The 13,045-nt window shown below is 39.5% G+C and overlaps 1 protein-coding gene across 11 annotated transcripts in view; it reads left to right on the plus strand.

The window, feature by feature from the left end:
* Window positions 1–13,044, plus strand: part of grip1 (glutamate receptor interacting protein 1) — a 305,230-nt gene extending 292,186 nt beyond the window's left edge. For 9 of the 11 annotated variants that reach the window (XM_015352804.2, XM_069192309.1, XM_015352807.2 and 6 more), the window contains 6 exons: window positions 601–757; window positions 5,899–6,010; window positions 6,215–6,259; window positions 8,127–8,360; window positions 8,543–8,689; window positions 8,862–13,044. In XM_015352804.2, the coding sequence (XP_015208290.1) occupies window positions 601–757; window positions 5,899–6,010; window positions 6,215–6,259; window positions 8,127–8,360; window positions 8,543–8,689; window positions 8,862–9,113 (947 nt within the window). In that variant the 3' untranslated portion in view covers window positions 9,114–13,044. The remainder of the gene's footprint in view (window positions 1–600; window positions 758–5,898; window positions 6,011–6,214; window positions 6,260–8,126; window positions 8,361–8,542; window positions 8,690–8,861) is intronic. The other 2 variants (XM_015352802.2, XM_069192310.1) reach the window with 1 other exon arrangement.
* The last annotated feature ends 1 nt before the right edge of the window (window position 13,045 follows it).

Raw genomic sequence — 13,045 nt, forward strand, 5'->3', positions numbered from 1 at the left:
ACTTTAGTGTTGTTTGAAACAGGAAATCCCAAAACTTCATCAACAGAAATAAACTACAGTACTTTCGTTGTTACCAGCCTATTGTATAAACACAGCAATGTTTGTGTTACTGTACTGTAGATTTCAAGTTATTGTAGATCTTAGTGTAAATTGTAGAGTCTTTCTAATCATCGGTAGGTGGCACTCTTCCAAATCATGTATGGTGAGAGAATACACTGTGCTGTAGGAGGAAGTACTGAATGTTGGATGAAATACTAAACCAATATTGAGTAACTAATTTGTAAAGATGACATGGTACTGTCCCTAACACTTGGTGAAGGAAATTTTCACTCCTCCATCTGGTCTACTCTGTAGTGAGGTTGTCATACATTGCCATGATGGGGCTGTACGTTAGTAGTGGGTGAAGTAGGTCCCCACCTGTGTGTAAACAGCTTTGGGATCCTCTGAGGTAAAATGTGATATATAAATGTGAGGACGTATAATGGAACTGCACCTTCAAACGAATGTCCATCAAGAGCTATCATGATAGTAGGGTTTTAATATCTTACAGTTCTCTCCTCACCTGCAGGTTATCTCTGTCTTTTTTTTGGTTTTCAACAGTACCTGGGTACCAGGCTTCAGGGTACAGTTTTCACAGCCACGAGTGGAGGAATGCAAAGTCCAGGGGCAGCCTGTCTCCTGTCAGCCGGCAGAGGAATAACATCTTCCAGGACATCGGGCTGAGTGATGACGAGTGGGATCGGCCTACCACTAGCGGGTAAGTCACCTGGACACTTGGGGATTGGAAGAAGTGTGAAAATGTCCACCGATAACCCCCAGTGGCTCGGTTGTCACAAGTCTGAGCCTTGTTCCTTTCACTAGCCAGTTATGGTTGAGATTGGCCAGTCAGAAGAGCGCTTCCATGATAGCATGACCCCCATAGTGATCTCGGCAGTGAGTGAAAGAGCTACCCCTGTGACCACTGGCAAGGTTACAGGCACTCTTCTTTAGAGCAATGTGGAGCTGGCAGAGAGTGGTTCTGACTAATGTGCAGGTCCTCTTTACAGCTGTGAGTCGAGTCTTGGAAGCAATTGACAAAATTGTATGAAATTTCAGAATTGTATGGGTATGTAATTAATAGTCAGGTCTGGTTATTAAAACATACAGTATTAATAGGAATTTAATACTTTAATACGTTACTTTAATAATGTAATAGCAGAGTTTGAACTAAAAGTTCTGTTATGATCAAAGTAATCAATCAATCCAATTAAGTAATTGAGACCGTCAATGATGTGTTAGAATTAGAAATTCTACAGCTGAGGTTACACAGTACTGTGACACAGACAGAAAGAGAGGGCACTGTGACAGCTCTAGGGAGACGCTATAACATGAAATCATGAACAAAGCAGAGGCAGTTCAGTCCATCAAGTTCCTTTAGCTCATGCTTCTCAGTAGTCCCAAAAAATAATTATTTGAACTGGGAGCAAACCCCCAATGCCTGCAGTTCTCTTGAAACTGTCTCCAAGGACAGTCTGTAGTTTGGACAAGCCAATCAAATTTAACCTGCAAGTCTCCAAGTTCGACTTCATAAAGGAGTCATTCCTATAATTATTCCCCTCATTGTTGGCTGTGAAAAGGAAGGTTTGCATCAACGTTAAAGACATTTTTCCTGGCAGTTCATGACAAGTCACAATTTCATTTAAAAGACTGTTTAAGGAAATTGAAAGCACTATACTCCTGCACACAAAAAAGTACAGTAAATTGACTTTGTAAAACCTGTAAAATTATACATTAAAAGCTCAAGAGAAAACAGTTCTCCAAGCTAATCAACAACTCTTAAATTGATTTATTTGAATATGAATATATTTCTCATTAGTTTCTGTCTATTGACGCTGTTTGCGCATGGACCTCTTCCTCAGGAGCACCTCATCTAGGATTTTGTCAGGCTCTTGTCTGGTACAGCTATTGCAGGGCTTCCTGGTAAGATAATGGTTTTGGGTTCTATTCTAAGGAGGCTGTAAACCTCGTCCTGCCTCAATATTCCCATGAGAGCAACTTGAGAGAATCTAGACAAATCTACCAAGAGGAACAGACAAAGATCACACCAAGCTGCCGTGCAAAGGTGGAAAGACGTAGCCAAAAGAATGTGCCACTGTCATTGATGCCAAAGGTGCTTCTACCACATACAGTATTGATGTGGTATGAACAGCTCTGAGCCCTCACAGCGCAGCGCACAATGTCTGTGTGCAAGTGCTCAGTTAATGTTCAAGTTCTCAAAAATATTAATTATGATATAGAGATATTTTCCCATGGGCTGCTTCTTATTGTTTTATGCAATTTCTAGAAACTTAAAAAATAAAATAAAAATGTTATAGTCACAAATGCAGACATTTCAACAGAAGGAATAATGGTATGAATACCATACCATGGTTTTTGAATATTGGTATTTCTTCTGCTCATATAGACAAACATACCCCAGACTTTTTTCCTAATTCCTGACAATAACGTAGGGTGCATAGCTAATAATGAGTTTTTTCAGTGACATATTTCCCTTTGGTTCTCAAAGGTAAGATCATTAATGTGAATATTTTTTCCAAAAAACACCACAGTGTCTGTGTGCAAGTGCTCAGTTATTATTCAAGATCTCAAAAAATCTTAATAATGATATTGAGACATCCCTTTTCTCAGGAGACCAGTGAATATGTGACTCTAACAATCAGAATCTGAGATTGCAGCAGACCCTTGGATCCAAAAACATATAATCAGAAATTGAAAAGCCTCTATGACATTTTCAAAGATCAGTTGTATTTCTTTAAATATTTTTCATTTGTCCTTTAGATAACGTCTGATATCTCAACATTCACCCTGTATAGAACCTCTCAGGGATTCTTTTAGATTTTGCCTGTCCTGGTTTCCTGTACAATTTATTGATGTGTTGCTCCTTGAGGCTTGCAGTGCTGCAGGATCACATCACATTGCATTTATCGTGATTAGCATGTCAAGGTCATGACCATGACAAATTGAATAGACTAGATTTGTTCTCATAAAATGCTTATGTCTTCAGAAACAAGCTGTGCTCTCACCTGAACGCAACCACTGAGCGTAGACAAAACTCTGAGACAGCTATGGAATAAAATTAGTCTACTGAGGGTCTCAAGTCATTGTTCATGCTCCAGATTACTGTTAAGCATACCAGCTTCCTCTGTAATCATAACTTCTAAACTCGTTCTCTAAGGCGCAAAAGAAAAAAAATGCTGTGAGGAAATGCAGCAGTAAAAGCCCAGCCTATATCAGTAACATTTCAACAATGAGTTTGTTTTGGGTATGGTTTACAAACAGCATCTCAGCTTCATCATCAAACATTTATATCAGGGATGTATTTGTAAATTTATATATTTACAAAAATGGCTGATGGTGCTTTCCTTTCGTTTTTTTAAACATGGTAATGTAGTTAGACCGCACAGTGGTGCAGTGTTTAGTATAGCTGCCTTGCAGCGCTGGGGCTCTGGTTTCAATCCTGGACCTGGGGTAGAGTTCTCCCCGTGTTTGTGTGGGTTTCCTCCCACATTCCAAAACATACTGGTATGCTAATTGGCTTCTGGGGCAATTGGCCCTGGGTGTGAGTGTGTGTGTATCAGTGTTTGTGTTTGTGTGGCCATGCAATGGACTGGCGTCCTGTCTGTGTCAGAGACCAGTGTACGCTGCCTTGTGCCCATTGTTTGCCAAGATAGGCTTCGGCTCCCCCGCGACCCTGTGTTAATGAAGTTGTTAGAATATGGATGGATAGATAATGATGAAGTTTTAATGTACATTTCCAGAGCTTCCTGTATATCTCAATGGCCTTGCTGGTATGCTTTTACTCTAAGTAGCAATTTACTTTTGACAATTTAACATTTTAAATATGACTGTCGGCCTTTTCAGCTTAGGGTATTTAGGACATGCTTGGACTCTGCTGTATCCCTCATCATGTCAAGTCAAGGAGGCATTGTTTAAACACATCAGGCTTCTTTTTTTACAGAACATGCAATAATCAGGCTTCTTTTTTTTCAGAAAATGCATTAATCACAATAGTGCTTTCACGTATTGTTACAGCTTTACGTGACTGAGAAGTATCTCTTAGATTTGAAAAGTATGTGACACTTGGCAGAGTAAACACTTCTAGCTTCAAAGCAGAGAGGATGTTAGCTGACGTGTGTGGATCCCTTGAGCAGAAGCAATTGTAACAATTAGTATGCCTGGGTAAGTTGTGGGTTAGTGATTGTCAACAGCAGCACAGAGACAAACAACATTAAACAACATTAAGAGGAGAGAGGAAAGTAAGAAACAAGAAACAGGAAAGTAGGAGAGCAGAGACAAACGTCCGGAGGAGCTGGGACTTGAAGCTTGTGCCAGGCGAGAGCCCCTACTTCATAATCATCCAAACCAAACCTGACTGGACCTAAGTTTTGGAACCTTGTTAGAGAAAGCATGCTACTCTGTGTTTGTAGGGAACTTGGGTCTCCTGGGTAAAAGATACCTCAGTTAGAAACATTTTTCCTGCTTAGGGTGCATTTTTATAGGTAGGGATATAGGCTCCCATTTATTTTGTGGCATCCGGGGTGCAGAGAGAGAAATTTAACTGCAGGTTGCATTGTATTTAGTTAGAAGGCAGCTTATCTTTTATGTGGCCTCTATAGGCATTAAGAGTTTAATGCTAAGTACAGTCTGGGGTTTTCTGGGTGACCAGAATTTCAGGCCTCTTAAAAAAGCCTTGTATGTAAATACTGGTCATAGAGTAATTTGTTTGTTGTATGTTTTGTTGTGTGTAGTGTAGTTTGTGTCTTGTCATTAAATATTTGTTTAACCAAGTGTGCCTCGATTATTATTTTTCTCAACAAAGCTGTGCTAGACAATAAAGAATTCACATGCCTGTAACTATACCAACCGTTCGGATGTAACTAGAAATCACTTACAAGTTGGGGGCTATGAATAATTATTTTACTTATTGACTAAACCGCTCAGTCAATTCCTGATTTTCACCAGTTTTGTAACACCCCATTTGTAACAGTATTAATCACCATAATTAATTTACCTCTATCTAATCTGTCCAATAAAATGTCAGCACACCAGCTGCAAAACATATTGTCATTTTCCAGATAAAGAATTTGCTGGGGTTGTAAATGATGTTTGTTCAGATGCTCAGCACTCCAGTGCCTGGGGAGAGCTAAGGAACAGTGTTCTGCCCACTCACTATATAGACTAGTGTCTTCCCAGCATGACTTTTCCCTCTTAATATCATTCCTTATCCAGGCAGTCTTATACAAAATGTAAAACTGAACAAAGTAGATGTTAGATCTTCTGGGATAATACTTTTCCTTCTTCTAAAACGTTATCACACAGGTTAATCCATTTTAAACTTGGACACAGAATGTAGGCAGCATATTTTCCTGGGTTCTAGATGAAGGTTGCTCCTGACTCACTTAGCCTGTACCTGGTCGTACAAACACATATATCAGGAGTGTCTGGTGATGGATTACTTTTGAATGTATGTGACACTGTATATGCTGGTTGTGCCGTGGAGCTTTCGATTATTTTTGCTCAATTATGTTTCACAACAGGACAATGTCTTTGTTTCGGGGGACCAGATTCGATTTTTATTTTGTGACAGCGTGGTCCGATCATTGTCATGTTCAGTGCTCGTTTCATTAGCTCCCTTTCTTACGCTTAAGTTTTTGCGCACGAGCTCCAGTTCTTTGATCTTTTGTGTATTTTATTGTATTTTCCTATTTTGTACTTAAATCTGAATGAATAATTGAACAACATGAAACAGGATACTATTAAGTACGTTTATTTAGCTGGCATTTGGAAGTCTTTGTTCAGAGGAGCAAAGTCATTACACGAGAGCAGGAATATACTGGAATTGTGGGCTCTTTGTTGCAGGTTCACTGTGGGCAACGATGGAACAGAACCAGACCAAGAGGAAAACTTCTGGTCTCAGGCACTGGAGGACCTGGAGACCTGTGGCCAATCAGGCATCCTGCGAGAACTGGAGGTAACATGCTGTGGCAAATCCATCTCTCTCACAGTGTGATAATACCTCTCTGAATACCAGAAACCAAAAGAGCAATGATCAGAACTATAAATGTAATACTAGGAGCCTTCCATGTTTCATTGAGTCCCTTGGCATTTTTTGGTCCCATGTTGTCACTTACTACAGTGTGGATGCTAAGTGTATAACAACTCCTTTTCTTTCTAGGACAAGCCAGACAGGCTTCTGAATATGAGAAACCTGGCCATCTTGGTACCCTTCCCTTTTGTGCTTATTTTTGCTTGTGACGCTCGCATTTGTTCGACCCCTCGCTGTTAAGCTCTCTATTCACCTGCTGATAGCCTGCTGTTTTTTGATTAACATTAACAGGCCAGTCTTTGCCCCAATACAGAGGTGCATTCAATATAACTTGTAGTGCTGCCATGGAATACATACTGTAGCTACCCCTGTTTGTATTAAGTGAACAACATTTCAGAAAAAAGGGGCTCATGCCTGTAATTAAAGCAGTCTTTATGATGGAAACAAGACTTCTTTTCGTAACCTCATCAATTTGTACAAAGCAATCTGAAGGATATTTGTATTTTTAAAGAAAGTAAAGACCAAGACCTAAAAGCCTAAATTTAGCTAACATTTAAGGGAATGTGGGTGAAAGAATGCATTATTGTTTCATTATGTCATATCATGGAGGATCCATTCGATGTTAATTTTGCTGTCAAAATACTTGCAGCACCAATAACTGTAGCCCTCGGCCACATTTAAGTTTTTGCTGGCTTAGAGTAAAAATATTTAAGCAGTGGGACTCGTCATAACATTGTATTAATTATAATAAAGAATATGGCCTTGAGAGAAAATCAAACAACTTGAAGACTGCAAGTCTAAAAAAAGACCCTTGGCTTACCAGTTTAATTGATTGTAAAATGCAATAATGCATTATTTTAAAATGCTTTAACTATGACAGCACTTCAGCTTGTAATGAATGTACCCTTTTGTTCTGTTTTGCTACAAAATAGGTAAGACTATTTTCATCAACATATATCTCTAAAGAGATTTTCATGGTGTAATTCTTTTCCTGTGTTTAATTTACATCATTTGTGTGACATACTGAAATGCATGAATACTGTGGTGAAAGTTTACAGTCTGTTTCTGGAATAATGTGAGCATCAGCTTGGTGAAATAGAGACCAGACTGTTTTTTTTTAACTTTTTTAATGAAAAACACCATAGCAGCAAGTTTGAGCGATTGTCTTAGAACTGTCAAATGGAAGGAGACAGAGAGGCATGGCAGTTCCAGCAAAGCATGAAGGGAAAACTGTTGCAAGGCTTCTGGTGGTTGTGGCTAAACTGAAGGTTTACTGAACTGCAGTCAAGATTCTGAAATTGTGTCTTGAAATCCTTTGATGGTTTCCAGGCAAGGGAAAGAGTGCGTGGCCTTTGTGTTTTGTGTTTTAGAAAAAAAAAACCTCTTGCCATATAAACCATCAAGCAAAAATCCTGTTTGAAATCTTATTGCTAAATTTTCACTTCCTCATTTGCATAGCACCATTGTTCATGCTCCCTCTTTATAACAGTGTAGTTGATAGTAGCCAATAAGAGACTGTGGTTGTCTTCTGCCCTGCATTAAGAATGTAATGGCATCTTGGAGAAACAGGAGGCGCTGTGTTCTGTGCTCTTAAAGGTTGCTTTACAACGAGGGAGCACTGCACACTTTCTTCTAGCAGAGCACTGCGTCCAGGCCTCCTTGCAATTTCTTATAAACTTCACCAAAGAGGGCACGGCACGTTCAAGCTTGCATTCCTAAAGGAACAGGCACTTGTAGGGAACGAATCTAGAACTTTATAGAAATTCATCATTTTCTGAGCAAAGAGGGAGAATAACAACCATCCCCAATCTACAGAATCTTGGGTAAAATCTTTCTTTTTTTTTTGCTGTCCTCATTATTCTTCATGAAGATTTAAATGAACCAAAATGAAACCGCGACTGAGCAGCATGCTTTTGCAGTTCCTCGTTTCTTTGCATTGATCTGTATGGTGTGGGCTGAGAGAAGTGAAACGGCTTCTTTTGTCCTCCTGGAGTTTGTGTCCACGGTAACCGAAAGACTTTTTATCTACACACTGCTCCAGGCCACCATCATGTCAGGGAGTACCATGAGCCTCAACCACGAGCCCCAGCCCCAGCGCAGCCTCCTGGGCAGGCAGGCCAGCTTCCAGGAGCGCAGCCTGAGCCGGCCCCAGTACACACCCACCAACCGCAGCAACACTCTTCCAACTGAGGCTGGGCGGAAGGCTTTCGCCATGAGGAAGATCAAGCAGGAGATGAAGGACATCATGTCCCCAACCCCAGTGGAGCTCCACAAGGTGAGCCTCCCTGTTGCACTCCATCAAGCCGGCTTGGCTGCTCGTAAGGTCGTTTTACCGTACGCCACCAAACAAAGGGTCGTGTGGGAGTTGTGTGGGCCTAGCCCTTGTAGCTGCTATGGTGGTCAAGCTAAAGAAGAGGGCAAAAAATAACTTACACTGTGGCTTTCCCGTCCTCTTAGGTGACACTGTACAAGGACACGGATGCAGAGGACTTTGGGTTCAGCGTGTCGGATGGCCTCCTGGAGAAGGGCGTGTATGTCAATAACATCCGACCCAGTGGACCTGCTGATCTTGGAGGCCTCAAACCCTACGATAGGCTGCTGCAGGTAGTAATGCTGTGTACAAGCTTTGACAGAGGATTTTGGGTTGCACTGCTCCGTGTTATTAGCCCAGAGCGGGCTGTGATCATCACATTCAAGGAGGGGAAACAACACAGAAACAGGAGAAAGACGGAAACCAGAACGGCTGATTACTTGTGCTTTTCCTTTCTAATTGCAGATCAACCACGTGCGGACCAGAGATTTTGACTGCTGCCTGGTGGTGCCTCTTATTGCTGAATCGGGGAATAAACTGGATCTGGTCATTAGCCGAAACCCCCTGGCCTCCCAGCCAGTGACAGAACTGGATCAGCAGCCCTCAGAAGCTCCCAGTGAGTGGAGCGAACAGAATGATGCTCTACAACAGCCGCAGCAACAGCAGAGTAGCAGATTGGCGGGAGTGGATGCCAGAGAGCCCACAAAAACCTTATAGCAAAGCAAACTTGAATTACAGAGCAATTGAGACCGTTCCCATGGTGCTAAATCACTTTAATAGTGTTTCTCTATGGAAAATAGGGCAGACGTCAAGGATTTGTCAAAGCACACTGAATTCCTCCTAGTATCGAAGCATGAACCAGTGAAAAGCCCTCAGAACTGATTATATCTTCCCTTTATTTGATGGGTGTGTGTTTCAAACCCCTTGTGATGATGATGGTGATCATGAAGACCTATTGATATACAAAAAAGAAAACAGTGCCATCCTTAATTTTGTAATCCAGTAGGACAATACTGCTTTAGGTCATGAAAAATAATCATCTGTTTACAGTAATAATTTAGGATATTGAACTCGTCCACCTGTGTACAAGACAATGATGTGGGTGTTTTAAAGTCTGAAAATCCCTTATCCTTATTCCTAAGGAGACATCCTACAAACCATATGAGGCAGAAATACCGCAGAGTTGCTCCAGGCTTCTCTGTGTCCACCAGAGTCTGAGATGGCAATGATCACGAGGTTTATTCTTGCAGAAGTGGGGTGGCTTGATTCCCAATATTTATTTTTATAAGTAGATTTTTTAAAAAGTATTGGAAAGCCTGCGCTTTTTCATGCAAGCTTTGCCCAAGGTCAGTAGAGATCCTGAAGAAGGAAAAGGGTTTACATCCAGTAAGATGATGAGCTGCCGAGGGTAAGCCTCCTGTACATGAGAATACTCCTGCTGTGAATAAGGCTCAAGCAGGAATTTGGCTTAATCCCAATGCATCTTAACTGCAGGCTGGAAGCTTACTGCATGTGACGTTTTCTGTTAAAAGATGTACGCAACAAGAGAAGAAAAATATTTGGCTGGTTTCAGCAAGATGAATTTTCAGTCTATTTTTTTTTCCATTTAATTCTAGACCCATGCTTTATAAAGAAAACTACAATACACCGTGGCTAAAAAACACAAAGTTGGGGTTTGCTAAGATGTAGCATATATTTACCCTTTAAATGTAGCCATACTGGTCAGATAGTCAAAATGGAGATGTCTTTTCCTTGTAAATCTGCCTAATATGCAATGCAGCCACTATTTTCCAGGAGCACAGCTCTCTCTCAATGCACCATGAACACCCAGAGATTTTGGAAGAAGCCTTAAAGAATATTTGTTTATTCAGACCTGGTGTGCAATCTAATGTATACAGTGGATACTAAAATCTAAAAACTCTCTATGTTCTTTGTACAACTCAAAATGTAGTTTTGCAGTGAGTATGTGTCAGCTGCTGAGATCTGTGCACAAGATCAGAAGGCCTGCATAGACTTCACCTATAACTATTCTTGAGTTAAAGCCAGGGGTTTAGCCTTCAAGATTTAGCACAAGGCCCAAGGCAATAAAAATTCAACAAGATCCTCCAAAAATGTCCAGTCAGAGCATGTGAAATAGGAATTTTGCTTTTTGATGAAAGACGTAAGATATCCAACTGTGGTTATTCCACCTGAGCCCCAACTTGCAATTAAATTATGGCTTGTAGCTTAAGAATCTGTACAAAAATGATTTTGTGATTATTTTAATCAGTACAGTGGTTCCTAAAATGTGTGACATGATGTGTGTTCAGGGGGAACATGGATAAATTGCAAAATGTAGCTGGGTGAAGAGAGAAGGTTTAGGAAAAAGATATCGCCTAACCTTCCCCCCAGTTTAATTCACTTCAAACACAACCAGGTAAGGTCTGAAATGAATGAAGGTGGAGTCTTTGGCCAAAAGCACTGTGAACTTCCCTCATTTATACTTGAAACTGCAATAACATCTGAATTTTGTTCTGGTGTTGCAGCTTTGAAAATCACACGGACCACACTTACATGATAAAATGCTCTCTATAAGGCACACGTTTTATTTCATTCTAACTGGGATACTTCTTCTACAGTCAGTAGACCCTTTATGGCACAGGGAAGCCATGATATAAAAGGTTTGGGAACCACTGGATTAGTGAATCCATAAAATCAAGTATTTCCAAAACTGTTGCATTAGCCCATTAAAGGCAGGCATGAGATATAGGGACAACTTAAGATGTGAGGCTCCCTAATTATGTGGTAATTGTAAAAAAAAAAAAAGTCAAATGTGTACATGCAGCTTTTTGCATGTAACTCTACAATGGTTATGTGCATATTGCATCAACTAAAAAAAATGGTTATGGTGTCCCATAAACTGACCATATGTTAACGAACTTGAACCAGATACAATCTGGATACTAAAAAAAAAAATCTCATTGGCATGCATGTGCCAAGGGAACTCCAGTACAAACATGTCAGGAAAGGGTTCAATATGACCAAGCAGTTCAGTTTACAGACAATTACAAAGATTAAAATTAATTAGGTTTCCAAAACAATCCCTTTAAAATGATTAGGGATACTTTGTCATAGGTTGCAATTTTGCTACCAAAAAACGTCTGTGTCTCACTGATGTTAGTGCTTGTACACTGAGTGGGAAGGAGGTACAACCCTTATTTAAACATTTTGCGTACACGTATTCTATTTTCTTAATTTCTGAATAAACTGTGGTGATTACATCTAGCCATCTAGCCTCGATACACAAAAAGCAAACAGCCAAGTAGCAAAAGAGTGTTCTTGCAGATGATTCAGCCTCAGTCAATCATCAACTTTTCCCTCCATTGCCAACTTTTTATATATGGCAGCAAGCATGAGGTTATAATAATCCAAGTATCTGCAACTGTGCTTTTCTACTTTGTATTTTTTCCCTGGTTTCAGTAAATGTTGAATATGCTAGTGTATGTGGAACTGACTTTATTAAAAGGGTATGTTTGTGTACCTTTCGTAGTGTTTCAAGTTGGCAGCTCAGATGAAAAGGCTGTTCAAACACAATTATTTGTGAAATGGCACTTGTATGTTTGCTCCGAGAGTTTGGGGTTTGTAAAATCGCTGTATGTTCAGTATCTTTTTTTAAAAAAAATACAGTGCAAATTTTGCAAATGTCAGTCCTTGATTTGACACTGAAAATATGTACAAAGAGTACCCAAATACAAAAAAACAGGCTTCCTTGGAAAACAAACCTGAAATAGTTGTCTGTAAAATAGTGGCTTTATTAATGGATGTGACCCTTGTTATCAGTGCTCACTAGAACACCTCAATTCTATCCACAAAATCACACTTGTATGCTTCAAACAGCATCAATATACTTATTTAAAGTAAATGCAGCTATCCATTAGAATGTGCATTCCAAAAACAACTGATTCACCTTAACTGTTTAACTACAAATTTAATTAGGAAGATTTTTTTTCTTTACATCCATTGCTCGATCCACATTCAGGTACGTGCTTGTGTTTGAACTTTAAAGACTTGCAAAGAGAACCTTTCTTTCCCACCAAAATCAGCAATTACCATCCATCTCTGATAATGTTCAGCCATAAGTAACTGATGAGCTTAATGAAAAACATTAGTGGTTAAAGTTTTTTTTATTTCTATGATATTTTAGTACTGTTTGATTAATACTTTACTCCTGTGATTCTACTGTAACATGGCATATTTATATTTGTACAATTTTTTGCAAACATGCTATATTTGCACCTTTGTTATTTATATAACATCACATTCTTATCTGCTTATGTACAAAGAAAAACAAACTTGTGTTTCTGCTTTAAAGTTTTTTTTTCCTTCTTGTTCTCCCTTGTGGGGACAGTTAAGTGGAATTTAGCACTGCCAGTAAAACAAATGATTAGGTACCCATAAATAAATTAAGGTAAATTAAAATCAATTTCACACGTAAGTCCCTTAAATATTGTATTTTTATTTTTAATGAACAAGTATTATAATCTGTAAAGTATTTTTGTACAAATTTAATACTTTGGTAGCATGATATTTATCGTCTATGTATAACTTTGGGAATTCCTACAGTTGTAAACCTTTGTATGGAAAAAAAATAAAATAAAAGATATACAGAG

This window comes from Lepisosteus oculatus, chromosome 7 (assembly GCF_040954835.1).
Source record: "Lepisosteus oculatus isolate fLepOcu1 chromosome 7, fLepOcu1.hap2, whole genome shotgun sequence".
NCBI classification, from domain to species: domain Eukaryota; kingdom Metazoa; phylum Chordata; class Actinopteri; order Semionotiformes; family Lepisosteidae; genus Lepisosteus; species Lepisosteus oculatus.